At 36.7% G+C, this 22,606-nt stretch overlaps 1 protein-coding gene, 1 long non-coding RNA gene and 1 pseudogene across 2 annotated transcripts; 2 read left to right on the plus strand and 1 right to left on the minus strand.

Annotated features, from left to right (window-relative positions):
• The first annotated feature begins 1,229 nt into the window (after positions 1–1,229).
• On the plus strand, positions 1,230–9,859 carry LOC132282196 (cyclic nucleotide-gated ion channel 2-like; annotated as a pseudogene).
• Positions 9,860–10,087: 228 nt separating this feature from the next.
• On the minus strand, positions 10,088–11,815 carry LOC132285356 (uncharacterized). Its single transcript, XR_009472513.1, has 2 exons — positions 10,864–11,815; positions 10,088–10,738 (listed from the first exon to the last, which is right to left on the minus strand). It is a non-coding gene; the product is annotated as an uncharacterized LOC132285356 (long non-coding RNA).
• A 5,315-nt stretch (positions 11,816–17,130) lies between these two features.
• LOC132282198 (uncharacterized) lies at positions 17,131–22,507 on the plus strand. Its single transcript, XM_059783811.1, has 8 exons — positions 17,131–17,179; positions 17,569–17,895; positions 18,014–18,518; positions 19,074–19,212; positions 19,337–19,398; positions 20,300–20,438; positions 21,107–21,315; positions 22,197–22,507. The coding sequence occupies exons 1-7, from the start codon at positions 17,131–17,133 to the stop codon at positions 21,242–21,244; spliced, it is 1,359 nt and encodes a 452-aa protein (XP_059639794.1). The 3' UTR covers positions 21,245–21,315; positions 22,197–22,507.
• Positions 22,508–22,606: the final 99 nt, after the last annotated feature.

The raw sequence follows: 22,606 nt of genomic DNA on the forward strand, positions 1-22,606 counted from the left end.
AAAGTGCGAAATTTTCATTGAAGTAAATGTACTGAGCTGCAAAATTATGAATTAAAGTGTTCCAATAAAGTTTTTCCAACATATATTTTTTCAATAGATAAGATCAATCCATTCAATCTCTCTTGTGTCATTGTCGACAGCAGGTAAGATTTGATTAACTTCAACTTTGAAAAGCTTATTTCCACAGATGCAACTGTAACTGAAATAGTCAATAATATTCTATATGCGATCGAAGCATTTGGAAAACAATAACCTATCATTTTTATAAAATCCAATACTTCAATTATCTTTTTAGTTTCTTTTGGTAAAGCGTCTCTCAACTTGTAATTATAAAATAATTTTTTCCCATCAATATCAGAAATCACTTAAAATTTTTATAAAATCCAATACTTAAATTACTTTTTTTTGTTTCTTTTGGTAAAGCTTCTCTCGATTTATAGTTCTAAAAATAATTATATCACATCAATATCAAGAATCTTGTCATGTTTTAATAGATTTTCAAAGTTACAATGGGAACACTTTAAACTATCATTATTTGCAAACTTCAATCTCCGTAATGCAGGGTGATGAGACTTAATGATAGGGTAACTTGACAATGTGCATACTCCAATCCGTTGCATGAGCCCCACCATAGCTAGTTCCGTAAGAAGTGATTCCATGCTCACTCAATATTCGCTTTTAGATGTTTAGTTAGCATAGAGTATATCATGTTATTGATATATTATTTAAATTAATAATAAAATTTATTATTATTCTTTTTATGAAATTTCTTAAATAGTGTCTTTTGATTCAATGAATTAATGTCGGGGCTCACCGAATATGTTGACGGTTAATCATCTCCTCTATACCTGCAAGTACAAGCTGCTTCATGTGCTACAGGGCAGGCACCAATCTTCAGGCCACATACAAACACCAACCCCTCTCTCTCTCGTACATCACACAACTGATCAATATATTGTTCCACTGATTTTTTATTTTATATAATAATAGTTTTTCTTTTTTCAAATTATATATCTATAGAAATTTAATATTCCCCTTCAAAAATAAAAATAAAAAATAAATCTCATTTTTGCCTCTCTACACAATTTCCTGAGTAAATTAACTTTTCAATTTCATCGTATACATCACCCTGCATTTATATCTCCCACCCACTCCCTCTAGGCTCTATGTATAACACACTGCTTCATCTCTAGCTTTCCAAGGAGTAGTAATACCTCATCTTCACTCCCATGGTTCCTCCCTTCCAAACATGCCCTCTAGTCCAAACTACACATTCCGGCAACAAGAATGACGATGACGACGACAAACTAATCTCAAATTCATCCGAATGCTACGCATGTACGCAGGTGGGTGTCCCAAATTTTCACTCCACTGGCTGTGACCGGACTCACACACCCGAGTGGGAGGCATCCGCCGGTTCGTCCCTGATCCCAGATCAGAACCAGTATAATCGGAAAATGGGGAAGGACCGGTCTATTAGGTTTCAGCGGCTGGCTGGGCCGTTCGGCCGAGTTCTGGACCCGCACAGCAAGCGGGTGCAGAAGTGGAACCGGGCGTTTCTGCTGGCACGTGGCGTGTCCCTGGCCGTTGATCCTCTGTTCTTCTACGTGCTGTCCATCGGCCGTGGTGGTGCGCCGTGCCTCTACATGGACGGTGGGTTGGCGGCGGTTGTGACCGTCCTTCGCACGTGCTTGGACGCTGTGCACCTGTGCCACCTCTGGCTTCAGTTTCGGTTGGCGTACGTGTCGCGCGAGTCCTTGGTGGTCGGCTGTGGGAAGCTCGTATGGGGCGCACGTGCGATAGCTTCCCAGTACGTGGGCTCTCTAAAAGGGTTCTGGTTTGACGCCTTCGTCATACTCCCGGTTCCTCAGGTTAGCACCACTTCAATCATAAATTGAAACTGGGAAGCACTGACACTTTTTTTTAGGTAATTTAGACACGTAATAAGTTTATGGACACTATGGAATTTAATTTAATTTAAAATGTATTAAGAATTATTTAAACAATAATACAAAAATTACAAACGCTTAAAGTTCGTCACTTCATTCACAATTATAAGCGCCATACCTAGCCGGAAAACAGGAATAAAATGGTTAAAATTTATTATTTTTATATATAATAATATACTAATGTATAAATAATAATAATTTTCAAAAGGAATATATATATATATATATATTTGGTATTATTTTTTTTTAATGTATTCATATCTAAAATTCACCATATGATCGGTTCCGTACTTCCTAACTGAAATACGGAGCCTGACAAAACCAAAGGTGTACTGCTGTCATTTACACTAATATTTTTATAGTCAAAATGTCAGAAATACCCTTATCCTTTTAGAACGACAAGTGCTGCTCTGCGTGTTAATGTAACGAGAAGCGTGCTTGCTAGCTTACCGTAGCTCACAAGGGTAACTTGCTTTAGCATATGGACAGCTATGCAGATGCACGTGTATACACATATTACATATACTATATATAATATTTATATATATGATTATATAGATTATATATCTGTATACTTGTACATGCATAATGTCTGACATTTATATAACTGGGGATGTGGTGGGTATGAGAAATAAGATTATGGGGATTGAGATGGATTTTTGATTGAAATTTTTTTTGAAAAATCTAAATTATAATTAGATTGAGATAGTAATTCAGAGTTATGAGATTGGTTGAGATGGAAGCAAAAGAATAGAGGTGGAGGATCCATGGATATGAATGTTAAAAGAAATATTGAGTGAAAATTGTTAGTAGAGTTGAAATTAATATTTATAAAGTGTTTTTTTTTATTTTTTATTTTTAATAAAAGAGCCATTTGAGTGAAGAAAAACTATTGAATGATAAAAGAGCCTTTGAGATAAAATAAAACAAAGGGTATTGCTGATGTTGTGAAAAAAAAAAAAAAAACACATTGATGCAGGAGACGAGATAAGAACACATAAAATATTCTGACAAATGGATAGAACATATCCATATGATTCTCCATTTGTAGACAATAGGATAGATAGGAGCAGGTGGGGACTATTAAATTCATACTCCAACTTTTGCCAATACAATCATCTTTTTCTACTTTACAGAAATCTTATCTACTTTGATCCGCACCTCAGATGTTCTTATAGTCCCCCTACTAATAATTATGTTCGAACTTGTCTCTCACTTGTTGTCTTATTAATTACCATCATTGTGTTATGTCCTCCGGTCAAAGGCCACAAAATGGGGCTTTATTGTGTGACTTATTTGGTAGAGCGACTGCTAGTGTATCCCCTAATTTGTTTTTGGGTGGGGAACTTTGCCAGTTTGCATTCTATTGAAGTAAGTATGCGATTTTTCTTTTTTATTATTATTATTTTCTAATTTAATAAGTCATGGACAAAGTATTTGTCAGGTTTAAAAAAAAAAATAGAATTTGCTTCAAAACAAATATATAATTATGCGTATGTATAGACTCAAATTTGTGGTTAAATAAATATGTTATATTTACTACAAATTTTAGTTTTCTGCACGTTTGTGTTTTATTTTTTTGGGTAAGTTAGTTTTCTGCACTTTTTAAATTTAGGATACAAGGATTTCCAAACGTGTTGTGTTTATTGGTAAGAAATTATGTTAACTCTGGATGGCAGTGTTAGTCATGGTTAAATCATGGTGCCAACCATGATTTTGATGGTGGGTGTGATTGATATTAATTAATAATACTCCATCAATAAGCATAAGTAATGTGCCTTATGTGCCTTATGTGCGTGTCTGCTTGATAGTGATGTATGATGGAAGGAAGGTGAGAATTACCTTAAGTTTTGTTTTTATGTGACAGTATACAAGTACAACTGAAATTCTTGGATGTCTACCTTTATTTCTAACAGTCTATTAACAGCACACATCCTTTGAAGTTACATTCATGTATGTTTTGAAACCACCCTTCACAATTTCTAAAATTCAGTGTATGTTAAAATGTTTGTTGGATGTTAAATTTCTTCTCTTGCGAACACTTTAACCCTGATCATAGAATTTCCGAGCCCTTAATACAGGAAGGTATTGAATGAGCAGTGTATGCCTTGTTATTGGTAGGAACAATTTTTTTTTTTTTTTTTTTTTTGATGACGAAAAACGACCAATGCATTAAGACAATGGAATAGTACAATCAGAGAGAAGAGCGTCTAACAACCACTGGGGCAGACACTTCACTTGAAATCACAACACTTGGCCACGAGAGCCATTTTGCTCAACAAGTGAGCTACGCCATTACCTTCCTTGGCGTGGGTAGGAACAATTAAAATTAATCATAAAAAGAAATTAGTCCCAACGCTTAGTAAAATTTGCTCTACATCCTGCTCACCAACCAACATAATAATTGTTTTCCCCTTACTTGGTACGCAATACGTCATTGTTTTAAAAGTGATGATTTTTATGATCATCTTTTTCTTCATTGGTGAGTTTGCTCAGGTGTGTGCACCTGATTTGGTGAGATGTGTGGCTAGACAGTGTACAAAGAAGTTCGTATTTCCTGTCTGTTGGTCAACTGGTTTGTTGTGAAAAAAAAAAAAAAAAAAAAAAAAAAACCCTGGTTTGTTGGTTGTTAAAGGGATCTGTGACCACCGTATTAGTTCGTGGTCCAAACCATGATTCGCAGTTTTGGTATCGATTGCGGTCACAGTGTAACGGACTCGAACAAATATCGGTATAGAACCTTGGTCCAAACCAATACATAGTAGACATGTATGAATTTAATGAATGCATCACATGTGGTGGGAGAAAAATAAAGAACCATCTTAAGTAGCCGTTAACCTTTTCTTGTTGATTCCTGGAATGAAATTTTTTTTTTTTTTTTTTTTTTCATTCATGGCAAGAAACACACAATTACTTGCATTTTTGGTTCCCAATTAGGTTAGAACCCTTCTTCTCTATTTGAGAATAGAGAAATTATATCATTGGAGTCATTAGACTAAATGCCAATTTCCTGGAATTAGATTCAACATTTTGTCATTGTGTGTTTTTGGGTTTCTGCCCATTCACTAGCTTACAAGCAAGTAAATGTGTCTTTTTTTTTGCTTGTGTGTTAGAATCTGTTAGTCTATTAGATATTGATTGTCTACGGCCAATGATCCCGGCACTTAATAATTTCTCCTAGGGCCAAGTTCTATATATGTGCTTTTACTTTTGGAGTAGGACCCAAATAAATTGTAGATTGTATGTTTCCTTGACTAGCTCTATTGCTTATGTGGCAATCAGTTCTTCTTGTGAAACTTTTCAATCTGTCGAGATCGAGTCTTCAAGACATGCAGCTGCTATTGAACACCCGACCTCCTCTTTGGGGAGGAATGCTTGAACTAGATGGGCTATTGTCCATTTGGTATTCCAGCTGCTATTTTAGTGTTTTGCTTGGCTTTTTTGTTTTGTTTTGCCGATCTTTCAGAGCTGCAGTTTATTCTTTAGTTTTGTTTTTGTTCTTCTTGGTGGAGGGATGCCTTCACTTTTCCTCTGTATCATATTGTGTATTTGTTAATATATAATCCCATTCAGGAAAATATATATATATATATATATTCCCCTAATTGCTGCATCAAAAATCATAAAAACGAAATCACAAACTGCGATAGACAACCTTCCCTCAACCTCAAAGTACCCAAACCAAGCAAGAGGTTATTGATCACTTGCAACCTCTCAGATCGATCCCTTTAACACACTCTGATCAACTACCTGCTTTGGATCACATCACTGGTAATGTTGCAGCAAATTATATAGCACTCTGTGCTCAATGATGAACATGAACTCTAATGGCCATAATATCACATCCCTCAATTGGATGTGTTTTAACACTGTCAATTGTAAGGGTCTGCCAATATCCAAACCAGATCGAATTCGGATACAATGTTGTGATTCTGGCTTTTTTTTAACCCTCCCAACCATTTTATTATGTGATTTCAATGATGGTCTCTTTTTTTTTTCCTTTCGTACTTTTTTTTTTTTTTTTTTTCCGTAATTGCAGGCTGTGTTTTGGTTAATTGTTCCGAAATTGATCAGGGAAGAGCAGATAAAGCTGACAATGACAATAATTCAATTGATCTTCTTGTTCCAATTCCTTCCCAAGGTGTACCACAGCATACACTTAATGAAAAGAATGCAAAAGGTCACTGGTTATGTCTTTGGCACCATTTGGTGGGGTTTTGGCCTTAATCTCATTGCCTACTTCATTGCCTCTCATGTAAGTCTATGTAATGTTATGTTTGGATCATGTATATATATGTTGAGAAATTGTTCATGGCACTTTACTTATTCCATTTGCAGGTTGCTGGAGGATGTTTGTATATCCTTTCGATACAACGTGCAGCATTATGCCTCCAGCAGCAGTGTGACGGAAAAAGTAAGTGCAGTCTCTCTTTGTCTTGCTCAGAGGAGGTCTGTTACCAGTTTCTGTTACCGGCAGACACATTAGGGAATCCTTGTGGTGGCAACTCCACAATGACGATCAAAAAGCCAATGTGCTTAGATGGCGATGGAGATTTTCCTTATGGTATCTACGAATGGGCTCTTCCGATTATTTCAAGCAATTCTCGTACTGCTAAGATTCTTTATTCACTATATTGGGGATTATTTAACCTCAGGTAACATGATTGAATTTTACCAAGAATTTGTTATAAAAACCTTCTCGAGTATGTAGTAGGTTTATACTTTATAGCCTCTTCTATTTGCCAATTTTTTCAAATAAAATTTTATTCCCAGTGATTATAATCGTGGTCTTTTCTTGGACTACATGCAAGAATTTTGCTGCTCATGGACTGCATAGGTGTATTGAGAACCATTCTGTGCCAAAAAAGTGTGACTTCCAATATATTGATTCTTTTTTATATATAAAAAAGAAAATTATATGTGGGTATAACTTGGTTCTGGCGGTTTTGACCATCTGATTACCTTCATGGACAACAGTCATACACTTTTTGATCTTTGGTTACAGCACCTTTGGCAATGATCTTGAACCAACAAGTCAGTGGCTAGAAGTGGTTTTCAGTACATGTATTGTGCTCAGTGGCTTGTTACTTTTCACTCTATTGATTGCCAATATTCAGGTAACTCAAATTCTGTGCTCTAGATGTTCTGATTTTTTATGTCAAAAGTTATTATTATTATTAATGTTATGGTTTGACAATGAGGACTAAATTAAATGTTACCTTAAAGGTATTCTTGGACATGGTCTCAGCGAGGAAGACAGAGATGCAGCTGAGGTGTCACGACATGGAATGGTGGATGAGACGGAGACAGCTGCCTTCTCATCTGAGACACAGAGTTCTCCATTTTGAACGCCAAAGATGGACAACCATGGGTGGAGAAGATGAGATGGATTTGATTAAAGACTTGCCCCAAGGGCTCCGACGGGATATCAAGCGCCATCTTTGCCTCGACCTCATAAAAAAGGTAATGCAAACACCCATCTACTAATGACAAGGGGATAAATCAATTCTTAACCAATCCCAAGTGTATTAAGAACCCTAATAGAGTGAATATTTAGCAAGCAGGACCCTCTGCTTTTGGTGATAGAACTGACTTCATAGAGGCATTTTTTTATGTTATAATGGTGAGGATCACTTTGGTTTAGCAACCATTACCACAAAAATTGTAATCAACCATTACAACAAATTGTGATCACTTTGGTTTTGCTTCATGTATTTTTCTTAGCAACCATTACTACACAAATTGTAAGTGCAGTGTTTTTTTGGAAATTCGTCTTGTTTAGGTACCTCTGTTTCAAAGCTTGGATGATCTTGTCCTCGACAACATCTGCGACCGTGTTAAGTCACTTGTGTTCTCCAGAAACGAAAAAGTATGTTACACAAATTCCATAAACTTACTCAGAAAATAGTTTTCAGATAAAAAAAAAACTGTGTTTTCATAAAATAGTCCTCATAAACTGTGAACCAAAACCTATACAATTTTTTTAATTTTCAGTCCCCTGCAGAGACTTTAATCTTTTTCTTTCTTTCTTTCTGTGGAACAGATTATTAGAGAAGGAGACCCCGTGCAGCAGATTGTGTTCATTGTTCATGGGTGCGTAAAGAGTAGCCAAAAGCTCAGTAAAGGCATGGTAGCCACAAGAATGCTAGAACCCGGAGGCTTTTTGGGTGATGAGCTCCTCTCATGGTGCCTTCGCCACCCGTTCATGGACAGACTTCCAGCCTCATCCGCCACATTTACATGTATTGAATCAACAGAAGCATTTGGCCTCGACGCAAACCATCTTCAATTCATCACTGATCACTTCCGCTACAAATTTGCTAACCACAGGCTTAAGTGAACAGCGAGATACTATTCATCCAAATGGAGAACATGGGCAGCTGTGAACATACAGTTAGCTTGGCGCCATTACATGTTGAGGACCAAGGGTCCAATGAATCATGAAATGTAAAATGGAGATGATGAGCGTAGTGTCACGGGCCTAGAGATTTGGCGCAGCGGCACGGCCCGTGCGGCACCAAGGCGTTGCTTCAGCTCGCGCAAGCGCCCTGGTCAGCCACCACGACCTGCCCTCCCAAGGATACATGCTGACTGGTTTCGGCCTGCCATGGCCTCGTCAGGGGAACGGCTCCAGCTCCCGACCAGTTTGTGCAGGGATGGCCAACTCCCTTCTTCATAGTCAAGTCCAAGACTAGCGACAAGCACCTCGAACTGAACCGAGTCGACCTGCCTGAACTCTGAAGAGGTACCATCCTGTGGTCCTGCACGCCCCTTCCCTGGAACCATTCCCAGTCAATGAATGTTCTTAGCCAACCAGCATGCGTATCTTCTATGCTCATGGCGTCGTTAGGAATCGGATCGTGACATTCTCCCCCACCCAAATCCTGCGACGCCCTCGTCGCAGTGCGGCGCTGACTCCGCTGCGTCCAACTTTCCAAAGCCTGTCTCCTCCAAGTGGTATGCTCGCCTGCCCACCATCGCTTCCTTGTACAACCCCTGGCTGCACTCGCCCAATGATAGGGTTTCGGGCTAAAGGGACGCCCACTTCTTCGGGACGCAACCCCACGTTATGCCGCCTCCGCGACACCCCGAGCAAACAAGCGCCCTCCGGCTGACTTGATACCCGCCCTTCACAACGGTTTGCACGCCTCTTGAACTTGCAAGAACTTTGGTGCGCGCGGCCCTCCGGCCATCCGATGCGCGCGGCCCTCCGGCCCTTCAAGGACGCGTCTTCATGGGGAGATGGAGGCTCTCCTCCAACAGCATTGATTGCCCACCGACGCTTTTTCAGTGCACCGTCTTCATTCTCAAGACCCCCGGATCGACAAGGGGGCACACCTCTGTGCTTTTCCCCAAGTCCTGCTCTGATACCATTTGTCACGGGCCTAGAGATTTGGCGCAGCGGCACGGCCCGTGCGGCACCAAGGCGTTGCTTCAGCTCGCGCAAGCGCCCTGATCAGCCACCACGACCTGCCCTCCCAAGGATACATGCTGACTGGTTTCGGCCTGCCATGGCCTCGTCAGGGGAACGGCTCCAGCTCCCGACCAGTTTGTGCAGGGATGGCCAACTCCCTTCTTCATAGTCAAGTCCAAGACTAGCGACAAGCACCTCGAACTGAACCGAGTCGACCTGCCTGAACTCTGAAGAGGTACCATCCTGTGGTCCGGCACGCCCCTTCCTTGGAACCATTCCCAGTCAATGAATGTTCTTAGCCAACCAGCATGCGTATCTTCTATGCTCATGGCGTCGTTAGGAATCGGATCGTGACAGTAGGCTTAGGCAGTATGCTGCAATGTTCATGTCAATCAGACCGCATGATCACCTTGATAAATCAGCAAGTGCTGCAAAAAAATTTCCTCCTCATTTGGTCCCATTGTTAATGATAGGTCCTGAATGCGCCCAATTGTAAAACGATGCTGATAACTCCCAACTTTTTCAATAAAACAGATCAAGGGATCCAGAGGTATTTTTATTGAAATAAATGTCTGACGAGTATATTTTTTTCTTTTTTGCATGACAAGAATGTTGGATTTTAGAGGTGCGTGCTCTCAATGACCAAAACCATGTAGGTGATATTTACTCCTAATTTCAAGGGACACAAACTAAATTTAATAAATTACAAACTAGAGACAAAAAATAAAAGAAAGTAATACCAATTGTCATTATATAACCATGATCCACTAACTTTCATATATACATCAAATATCATATAATCCATCTACTCAAACCCAAACTTCAGACATTGATTCTCTTGAAAACAAACAAGCCCTATAACTTCAACTATCGTATATATATATATATCAAACTACTGTCCAAAGATAATATATATTACTAATATATACACATGACAATCTGCCCTGATCTCCTTAGTACTTCCTATTCTTCAGCTGCTCCCATACCCTTAACCACTCCCTCGACCACCGACTCAATGATGGTTGCCACGGTATCAGATTTGCACCCGAGAGACTTGAAGAACTTCTTAATTATACTCATCTTGTCTTTGAAGCAAAATTTGATCTTCGCTTTGGCGTCATCATTGCCCAACAAGTTTACTTCTGCCTCTCTAGAGGTCCACCAATGGTTTAACAACCGATCCAATTTGATTGGCTTGGGATTTTCCCTTCTCATTAGGCAATTGGTCAAATATGTGGATCTTGAGAGAAACTGTTGGGGTTCATAACATCAACCCATTCCAATTTGAACTCGCACAAATGATTCCAAATGGGGTTCCAACCACCGAAATTGGTCACTCTTGTACTGCTAGTATACTTCTTGTTGTTGAGACTAACTATATATATATATATACACACAGTATACACATGATCATATATACACGGTTAAACATAATAATATAATAATTAAAATTAATACTACAACAAATAAAAATTGAATTATATATGCTTAGTTGCTTACCCACAGACGCGTATCTCTTCTGTAGATTTATTAGCCGGAATATGGAGATTTTGAGCCCAGGCAACATTTATATGGAACATTGCAGGTCCTTCTGGCGTCTCCTCTATTATTTTTTATGACTTATCACCCTGCTATTTCTCTTTCCCTTTCCCTTTTTCTTTAGCTTTTCTTTTCCCATCCATAACAATAGAGAAATAGAGAAAAACAGTGTGTGTGTGTGTGTGTGTGTGTGTGTGTGTGTGTGTGTGTGAGGAAAGAGATGATAGGTGGTTAGAGAGAGTAATGTGCACCCTGAACTGGGTGGCTGCCTCCTTTAAATAAAGGAGAAAGTAATGTGCACTCTGAATTGGGTGGTTGTTGTCTCCTCTAAATAGAAGAGAGAGTAAAGTGCAATCTGAACTGTGTGGCTGCTGCCTCCTTTAAATAGAGGAATGAATAGATCAAAAGAGATGGGTGATATTTGTAAACATGGTGTGAACACATGATTTGGTCCTTTGGGGTGACAAAATGCAAGACTTTGGAAAATGCTACATGCTGCACCTACATTACTCCTTTAAATAGAGGAGAGTTCAAATATATAAATGACATTTTCTTCAAAACAAACAAGCCCTAATAACTTTAAATATCATACATACATATGCACATATATATATAGTCCCAGATTTTTCTAAATTCTTTTTTTTTTTAATTTTAAATTTTTTTGTGCATTGTTTTACGAATCATGCGGCCCGGAGGGCCGTTTAGGTCATTTCTTTTAGCCGGGGGTTTGGGTCATTTTTTTTAGCCGAGGGTTTTAAATAAAGGAGAGTTCAACATTTATTTGGAACATTGCAAGTCCTTCCGGTGTCTCCTCCACTATTTTTTCTGACTTATCACCCTGCTGTTTCTCTTTCTCTTTCCCTTTTTCTTTAGCTTTTCTTTTCCCATCCATAACAACAGAGAGAGATCGAGAAACAGAGACTGTGAGGAAAGAGATGATAGGTGGTTAGAGAGATAGAAATGTGCACTTTGAACTGAATGGCGGCCTCCTTCAAATAGAGGAGAGAGTAATGTGCACTCTGAACTGGGTGGTTGCTGCCTAGCTCCTTTAAATTGAAGAGAGAGTAATGTTCACTCTAAACCAGGTGGTTGCTGCCTCCTTTAAATAGAGGAGAGAGTAATGTGCAATTTGAACTGGGTGGCTGTATCCTTTAAATAGAAGAGAAACAAATAGATCAACGGAGAGGGGTGATATTTGTAACCATGGTGTGAACACATGGTTTGGGCCTTTAGGGTCACAAAATGCAAGACCATGAAAAATGCTATATGCATTATACACCTACATCACTCCTTTAAATAGAGGAGAGTTCATATATATAAATGACAATGATTTCCTTGAAAACAAACAAGCCCTAATAACTTCAAATATCATACATATATATATATATCTGTAATGTTCCGAATTTTTTTTTTTTTTTTTTTTTTGAATTTTAATTTTTTTTGTGCATCATTTTGCGAGCCACGCGGCTGAGAGTGCCGTTTAGGTTATTTTTTTTAGCTGAGGGTTTTAGAAATTTATTTTTAATTATTTTTAGTCCTTTGGAGGCAATTTGATTATTTTTTAAAAAAAATTTAAGAATCTAGACGACTTTAACCGATTTTATTATTTTTGTCTTGAGCGTGTAATGGACCTTTCCCATGCAAATGCATATATTTGTATTTATATATTAGATGATTTTTTGGGGACTTAGATGGGTTTACAATTGAAGGTAAAGGGTAAGAAGGTAACTAACCTAAAGCGGTAATTGACCACATTATGACGATAGCCCCTTAACCACTCCCCGACCAACGACCCAACGACGGTAGACGCGGCTGTAGCAGTATCACATTTGCACCCGAGAGACTTGAAAAGTGATCTCACAAATGAAGAAATGTCTGAATTAAACAAAATAATGTTAGCATGGGAAATGTCTAAGCTGTTTTTTTTGTGATTCTTAAGAAATAATTTAAAATATCTTTAAATCTTGAAGTTTATCTTGTTAATGATAAAATCGAGCTCTTCATGTCCTGACTAAGAGAGCCCTGGACATACAATATAGCATCATTACTTTGGTGTTTCAAGGTTTTATCTTCCAACAAATCGTAAAGTTAATATATTATTTTATTTCCTTGTTTGTTAAATAAATTATTTCTTTTGCAAGGACCAACAAAAAACCAAAAAAAAAAAAAAAAAAAAGATGAAGAAGAAGAATAAGTTATTATAGTGAAAATGGTAGTTATGGTATTATAAAATAAAAAATGATAGATTAATAAGTTTAAGGATTTTTTTGTCATTTTTTTACAAGAAACAAAAAAAAGATAAATAGAGTGCAATTGTAATTTTTTTTCTATTCTTTTTGGAAGGCCAAACAAAAGGTGCATATTTGAAATGACAATACTTAGGTCATCACTAGTGAGGATTTACAAAATATTCTCAGCTAATGTGGACTAATAATAAAGACCTTTGATCTTTAATTACCAAATCAAATATAGTAGGTAAATATTCACTTATCAAATCACAAATGGTGATTTAATTACCATATATGATTTGGTAATTATAATAGGACGCGTCCATTTATTATTGGTCCATATTAGCGATAAATATAATGTAAATTCTTACTAATATTAATCCTAAGCACAAGTTTCTAAGCACCATGCTATAATCAACCTCAAACATAACTTTTGCCAAGTTTCCAAACAACTTAATAACCACTATTCCCGCGGTATTATAGATCTGATAATTGAGATAAAGTCTAATAACAAAATCGTTCATCATGAGTTGGAAAGGTAGTCAATGAAGATGTTGGGCCTTTAAGAGGAGGTGATTGTGGCTACATTTTGGACCAATATTCAACAAACTTAAACAAAGAGTGAGTTTCTAAGACTTTGATAAACAAAGAGTGATCCAAACTAGAGATATAATACTGAAATTGAATCCAACTGAACAATTAGAAACAATGAAATTAAATTGAACAAACTTCTCCTTTCGTCCTTTTTTTTTTTTTTTTTTTAGTTTTTTTTTTTACTTTGGTTGGCAGGGACAAGGCCTTTCTTGCTGGCGAGCTCATCCGATTCTAAAGTCCTCTCCGAAACCACTTCATGTTTAATTGTTGAAAGATGGAAGGAAGCTTTCAAAATGATATTGAGTTCCTCAAATATGCAGGTTAGAAAAATGATATTTGCTGCTATTTTCTGTAACGACCCAGCTCCTCATGGATCCGGATCATTAAACGGGTCCTTACCCGACCCAAAAACGTCCAAAGGTAATACGGTCATTTCACGTTAAATTTAAATAACAAGGTCCAAAAAGGGCAAATTGGTGATTTGCCATAAATCCATAAATTGAGACTCAAGGGTATAACAGTCATTTACTTGTATCACGTAACAATTAAAATAAGGTTCTGGACAATATAGTCCTTTCGGAGTTAAAAATATAATTATGGCATTTTAGTAGGTCATAAAATAATTACTTGTAATTTCACTTGGTGCCGAAGTGTAATTTTGGGAAACTAAACACAAGTGACATAAACCGGTCCACATCTCCACCCCATACGTCGATTGGTCCGAGATACCAGTCGACTGGTTTAGGACATAATACCGGTCGACGTATGGGAAGTCATACGTCCACCGATTCTGGGAAATCTTCACTTTCACTTCCCACTGTCCTGTGTAACCCATGTACACCAACTTTTGATAATTCAAACACCCACGCCACTGCACTTACGTGTAATTTCAATACATTTCAACAATAAATTCAATACCAACAACTAAGTTAATAACATAATTTATCACACGTCACTAAAATACACTAAAGGATTTGGTGTAATTAGAAATTAATTACATTTTCTCAAATGGTCATGAATACAAACTTATTTACATATCCAAAACTACAATTACACATGAAATGGCCAAATACAAAATAGCAAAAAAAAAAATCATCTTCTAATGACTTTCAAGCTTGCGGAGGATTTTCATCCGCCATTTCATTGTCGTGACCTGAAAAATATATAAGTAGGGTGGGGTGAGCAATTTGCTCAGTAGGTGACGCCTAAGACGCACCTCATGAGATTCCGTGAATCCAAAACGAAGAATAGGCCAATAGGAGTTAGGGTCATACAACATAGGGGAGAATACAACATGGTTATCATTCTCAACACAAATAATATGATGCAATGGAGATGCAATGCATGCCGATGTCGCTCCCCTTTTCACAATCGAAATCATTGCTTTCAACTGTTAATACAGCCCGCCCTTTGGTGACCCCGCAGCGACACGAGAGGAGGATTGGCTAGTGTCCCTGACCTTTGGTACCCCCGTGGCGTCATTATGGGGCCCAGTTAGCTCAACCATGTTAGGACGACTCCCTAGTCCCCTTTAGGCTATATTAACCTCCAGCCCTTTGGTACCCCCGCGGCGACCGGGTTTTTCAAAACACTTTCATCAAAACATTCTTTCCCAAAACTCCCCATTTTCATTTCAAAAACAAATTTCTTCCCTTCATACAGCCCAATGGTGTACATGCATGTCTCATGATCTCAACACTATGAAAATGAGGAATTTGACACAACACAAGTAAGCATGTTCTCGTACTTCTAATATTTAAACAATAATGGATTATCACAAAAAACATAACATGTGAATAATACAATAGGCATAACTCACAATATAAACATGTTTTTCAAATAGTGCAATCAAGACAAGTCTTTACATATTCACATATATACATTCAAAACATTTTTAGGCTACAATTAACACAAATAGGCATGTTATAACACAATTCAAGTAAGTTAATTCACAAAGGTGCATGAATAATGTGAATTAGGAAGCCCCTACCTCAAGATTGCACAAAACCCTTAAATTGGGTCAAGAATTTCGAATTCCCTAGGGAGGCTCAAAGTTAGAATTGTCGGTATGAACGTGTAGTGCTCGTCGTGCTTTCCGTTTAGTCTCAAACGGCACTTAAAAACTCCAAGAGTTGAGAGGGTTATGAAGCTTCAAAGATTGATACAAACTGGAAAAGAAAAGCAAGAACACAAGGAAGAGCAAGGCATTTACGGGAGAGAGGAAAAAAATGAGAAGCAAAAGTGGTTTCTAGACCACTTAACCTTGGTGGTGGGTCCCGCCATTTCCATTTTCTTTTATCCTTTTCTTTTAATTTCAAATTACACCACATACAAATACCACTTAATCCACATAATCTAAAATGTTCAAAAATACAAATGGACCCAACCACAATCCCGAACGACAAACGTGAAAGGACAAAAATACCCTTGTCTCTACGAATTACTGAAGAAAAAATATATATATACAAAAAAACGGAAACGTCACATTTTCCCTATTTGTGTGTCAAGTTCGAAGAAACTGAACAAAAACTTAAGGGTTAATTTCACTGATATCCCCTCAGATTTGGCTAAATATCACTCACATTACAATCGTTTGTTTCGTTTTTCATTTACACCTCAAAAGTTACTTTTAGGTGTGTCAGATACATTTTTGTATATAAAATGACATTGCTAATTTTATAACTATCTGAAATGACTTGAATACCCTTTGACTTTTATTATATAAATTTATAATTATATATATATATAAAAAGAATAAATATATATATATATACATAAAGAATAAATATATATTTGTATATATATATATATATATATATATATATAAAGAATAAATATATATTTGAATATATATATATATATATATATATATATATATTTCTCATTTTGTATAACAACTAAGTTATAATTATTTGTATAACAACTAAATTATAATTATTTTTTAAAATTATTCTTTATATATATATATATATATATATATATATATATATTTATATATATTTCTCAACATTTACACCACCACTTTTCTCCACATAATATCTTTGTCTTTCTTTTTTTCTTTATTTTCTAATTTTCTTTTCTTCTTCTTTATTACTTCCGGCAAAGAATTTTTCTTTTTTTTTTTTTTAATTTTATTTTCTTTTCTTCTTATTCATTATTGTCGGCAAAGAAGAGAGAGAAAGAGAGGGCCATTAATGGTGAAGACGGGAGCAATTAATGATTGTGACCAGTAACTTTTAAATCAACCAAGAACACCAACCAACACAATCTCGGCGTAACAGGAGTGCGTCGGAATCCAGAAAAGAAACTACAAGAAGATGGGCTAACAGAGGAGTGCTAAGGCTAATTTAATTCACTGATTTGCATTCTGATTATTATCTAAATCAATATTAATCAAGTCATTAAAATGGCGACCCACAGTAAGATTATTGGGGTTTGTAGTGGGAGGAAGGGGAGTGAGTGAGGGTAAGGGCATTTTAGTCTTTTTAGGTTTTTTTAATACTTTATAATAAAAGTTATTAAAAAATTTAGGAGTAAAATTGTCTTTTCAACATTTTTAATGGTGTCATTGGCGAAAAAATTATTTTGGGTCTGAGTGATAGTAATTTTAGTAATATATTTTTATGTGATATTTGACAAATCTGAGATATTTGTGAAATTAACCCAAAACTTATTTATTAAGTTTATGAGAATTATTTTAAAAAATATATATATTGTTAAAAATAAATTTTTATAATTATTTTAAAACAATTTTTTCATTTTTTACGTTCTTAAGAATTATTTCACGAGTGAAGCAGGAGGACGTGGGTGTTCATAAGTTTTAACCTTTTTCTGTGCACCTCAGTCCAAACCCACCTAAACTCCGGGTGGGTTTCGGGTCCGTGCTTCACCAAACCGAGTCTGGACGGTGTCGTATCTCATCTCCCTCTCTCAGTCGCTCCCTCCTTTTTATCATCGCCATTTTCTGCTCCTGCATCTCTCTCTGTAAAAGTGTACTTTGCAATGAGCGCCTGCAAAACCCTAGTCCGAACATCTCTCTCTTGTTTAGAATGGGGGTTTAAAAGCAGCAATCGACGAACAGTCTCTTCACTCTCTCTTCGACGCCTCCGCTCAATCTCTGCTTCTAATTCATCTAATGTCTGCTTGTCATCTCTCCTCTTTCGCAATCGAGGTAATTCAATCCCCCTATACTCCCTCTATATATATACACACACGAACACGAACATGTGCATTTATCTATATCTTCAATTTATTGCCATCTTATGGGTTTTCTCATTCGGTACGGCTAGGGTTTAGTGTCGAACCATATGGAGTCCCTTCAAGAACTTACTGTTGCATCGAAGGGGCCATATCCTTGGAAGAAGCAACAGATTGTGGGGACGAAACTGTCTCTCCAATCCAAACCCTAGATCCACCAGAAGACTTGTCGGAAGACACAGTCGAACAGTTGTTATCGAACAGCGACGATGTTTCGAGATTCATGAAAATGGAACGAAGGACTGAGGTTCACAATGGAGGTCAATTTGCTCAACCCAACCGTTGGTTTCCGTATCTTGATAAGTTCAAAGCTGGAACTACTTTTTTGGATAGTGGTGAAGTGTTGCAAGCGATGGATCCGTATATAATGGAGGTGAGGAAGGAGAGGTTCAGGAATGTGGTGAAGAATAGGAGCTATTCGGTCTGCTTGGTAGTTGAAGGCTTGTGTGATTTTGGGAATGTTTCTGCTGCGTTTCGGTCAGCGGATGCGCTAGGGTTTCAGTCGGTTCATGTGGTCTCATGCGACAGCTCAAAAAGGTGCAACCAAATTTGAGGTGAAAATGCTGTAGTTTTGCATGCCAAATGTTTGGTTTGGCAATATCAACTATGTGTTTATTGTTTCTTCTGTGTTGTTGTAAAAAAAAAAAAAAAAAAAAAAAAAAAAAAAGCCTATTACAGGGGATTCGGAAATTGTAACATTTGATTAAATACCCAACATGGCTCATCGAAAAATTGGATGGTGGTTTCTTAGAAGTGAAGGGACACCCTTCATCCTGATCCAGGATTATGTCTTATATATTCATTTTTGTATAATGGGCAGATTAGATCTTCATAGGGTGACAAACTAAACAAATTGGAACAATTCAATTTTCTTGAAACTTAGACAAATTTTCGTGTGATCAGGGTTCTGCTATATCTTAATGCATTGCAATATGCCTTAGCATTTATATTTCTTTCTCATTGGTGCTCATGGCAATCTTGCTCTTTCACAATATGTGTACTTAAACTACAACGGTATATTTTTTCTTCTGTCTGTTATGAACCACTCTGAACTTGGGACAATAGGACTTACTAATTCATTCTAAAATGCAGATACAGAGACAATCGTCATGTTAGCATGGGAGCTGAGAAATGGTTGGATGTCGAAGTTTGGGACTCCACTCAAGAGTGCTTCAAAGCTTTGAAATCACGTGGTTATCGCATTGCCACAACACACGTGGGAATGGATGCGGTATCAATAAAATTTCCCTTTTGTTCGTATGTTTGCATTGTATTATGAGGGGTGTTCAATTTAAGTGCGTCAAAGTTTACTAAGTTCAATATATGCTCGACTGACTATCTGATGCTATGCCTAGGTTTCCATTTACGACATGGACTGGACGTGCCCAACTGCAATAGTTGTTGGAAATGAAAATCAGTAATTATCTTCTTCTAACAACTTTTACATTGTCCTTGATTGTTTATTTCCTCTGTTCTGAACGATGCTTTTATATCTGTCATGGCCAGTGATACTAGTAGGGTTGTTTATTGACTTCTAACATTGGACACTTTGGAAATTCAAACCATTCAAATAAAATAAAATAATATTAGGAGCCCTCATTTTGTCACCTCCCCTCCCAATGTCCTTTGCTGAGTAGTTTATTTTTCCTCTTTTAAATTGATTTTTTTCATACTATGTCTGTTAATTGATGATTGAGGGCCTGTGGACTTTTTTCATCTTATAGTTTTTCATCTATTTTTTTGTGTGCTGTCTAATCACTGCTATGATTAATTAAGAAAATTTCGTGCTAACAACCTTTTGATCTGGATGAGGACTAACATATCCCGTCATCTGTTAGGGGTGGACTTGTGTGCCCCAAATGTTTCTCTTGATTTCTTTTATATTTTTTCTTGAGCTTTCTGCTGTTATGTTCCTCCTTTTATATAATCTTTTAGATTCAAAAATGTTATTTTTTATTGGTTTTCTTACTTTGCAGAATCCATTGCAATAATACCAATTGATATAAAAGTACCCCACCCCACCCTAAAAAATATGAGAAATGATCCATTTTTGGACAACCTTGCAAGTAGCAACTCTAACCTTCTTAGGCTTTTTTCATTTCTTTTAAATACATCTTGTTGAGAATACTAAAACAATTAGGCTGCATTGAACTCTGTTTTCTACTTGAAGCACACTTTGTAGTTGATGAGTTGGTAAAGCCTCCAGCAGTATTGCTTGGAAATGTGAACTTAGTCTTATAATGTCTCATCTAAGAGCTCTCTTTGAAACATAGTTAAATTGAAGTCACAATTTGATCTTGTTGAATTATTGACTGCAGGGGTATAAGTGATGAGGCCCTGGAGTTATCAGATTTGCGCTGTAGTATTCCAATGAAAGGCATGGTGGATTCCTTCAATGTTTCAGTTGCTGCTGCCATCCTCATGCACCACGCTGTTTGTGACAGAAATTCCCGCTTGGTAATTAACTGTGTTGCATTTACATCTGGCAGCAGTTACCATTTTACAATAATAAATACTGAAAGACACTTTACCTTAAATTTGTAGATCTTGAACAGATATGAGTTTTGATGCTTTGGGCATTGGTCTGTTTGATAAGCTTCTAACTTGATTTCATGCGTCATACTTTTATCAAGCCTAGTTTAAGGTTGCATTACAATTATTGCAGTAAGAGAAGTCATTCTCACACATGAATGTTTTGTATGTATATTTGGGATAGGGGGTTCTTACTTGTTGAAGTTGCGGTGGATTCACTGCCCCTTGTGTATTCATACTTACTGTAGATTGTTAAATGTTGTATTTGTTTAGAATCATTGTTGAACTGGTTATGCCATTGATTCTCAGGACTTGTACATTGGGTCTTTATTAAAAAATTCAGTTATATTTTTTTCCGTGGTACATATTGTTTTTTTGAAGTTGAAAACTTGGCAAATGTTTGTGTGAATACATTAGATGGCAAATGTGGGAAATCTCATATTCTTTTTCATTAGATGGCATGGATATGTATTCCTTATGTTGCTGATTATATAAATCCATTGTAGTTGCTAATGTATTTACATTCCATTATTATTTTTTACCGAATATTTACATTTCATTATTCATTGTTAATTTTTCCGTTTGTTATACAGGGTTGCCACGGTGACCTAACATTGGAGGAGAGCAAAATCCTACTTGCAGAATTCTCTCTGCGACACAGCAAGAGTGCAATTAGCATCGCCAATGAGTTTGCAAAGCGGAAGACAGCGAGGCCCATACCAGAGCTTTGAAATCATCCTTTTAATGTCCAGGGTTTCCTGTTCCATGATATGTAGAATTTGCGACTTCTGGTAGTTTACAGGTACTTTTTTCATTTATCAGTTTCTTACCCTATTCATCAATATTGTTCTATTCTATTTACGAAAATTACATGTATGGCATCTGTAGGTCAATTATCTGGTTAGCTGTGTCTCTAGAACTCATCATTGTGAAAAGATTAAGTTACGAACTTATGGGGTGAGATTATGTTCTGGTGTCATTTTGTAGCGCGCAGAGTTGGAGCCTGTTTGGGGTTGATGTTGGACTAAGTAAGGCGCTTTTATTAGTAGCGTTGTCCAAAAATTGCAATCAGTAAAAAATATGTTAAATGTTTGGTGACACATTTTAATAAGTACTTTTCACAATTAAATTATTTTTTAATTAATTCAATTACAATATTTGTTTAAACACTTCTATTACTAATTTTACCATAATATCTTTATTAAGAAGTGAGTGTAATTGTTTTTATTAAAAATAAAATGATAAAATTGTCTAATGAAAAAGAGTTGCATAAAATATTCAATATCTATTCAAAACACGCTTTTGAAAGTTCCAAATTCTAGCTTCATTCAAAAGCATTGCTGGAGATGTTTGTGTTAATGGTGGTACCAATGATTTCCATGTTCAGGATCAGTCTGACCCCTTATTCGTTATTCGTTTACTGAGCTAAATTTGGTATTAAAAGCGTTTTTAATGCTTATTATCACACACATCTAAACTTAATTTTTCAAAAGAACGCTCTCTTGGTAAAAAGAAAAAAGGTGGTGCAACTATAATCTTACGCCTTACTCAAGGTACTCTCATTCTCATCGAGTGCAATTATAGATGGAGTATACCCCATTGTGTGTGCCCCCGATCATCCTCATCTGAACGTGATTATTATCTTTAATTAATGACCACCTATTTATCAATTTATTTTGACAGGGGACTTTTGAAGTCTAATGAATGCGACATGTTAAGACGAGAAGATTCCTACACCAAAGTGTGTTATGTAACCGTATTGAATCTGTACAAGTTAATTTTACACCCAAGTGTCTTATTTATTGAATCAGATTAGCATTGTATTTGTGCATTTATCTATAAATGCATATTGACAGCTTATTTTACAGTGCACAAAAAATGCTTTTCTTTTTCTCCCGGAATGTAACTTGTTTTGTTGCAAGATGTCAAAGCACTGTAACATTAGGAAAGAGCTTAGAAGTTAATTGGAATATAATATTGGTTTTTTTTGAGAATATTAACAGTGTTAATGCCAAGCCCAACGTGATGGAAGGGATGGTAAAAATGATGGATGTGGCTTTGGTTGTAGAGATACGCAAATATGGATGGAAGAA

The sequence above is a fragment of the Cornus florida genome, unplaced genomic scaffold, assembly GCF_030987335.1.
Source record: "Cornus florida cultivar Cherokee Brave unplaced genomic scaffold, ASM3098733v1 CherokeeBrave_3.0.0_Hap2_Chr11, whole genome shotgun sequence".
In the NCBI taxonomy this organism is placed as follows: domain Eukaryota; kingdom Viridiplantae; phylum Streptophyta; class Magnoliopsida; order Cornales; family Cornaceae; genus Cornus; species Cornus florida.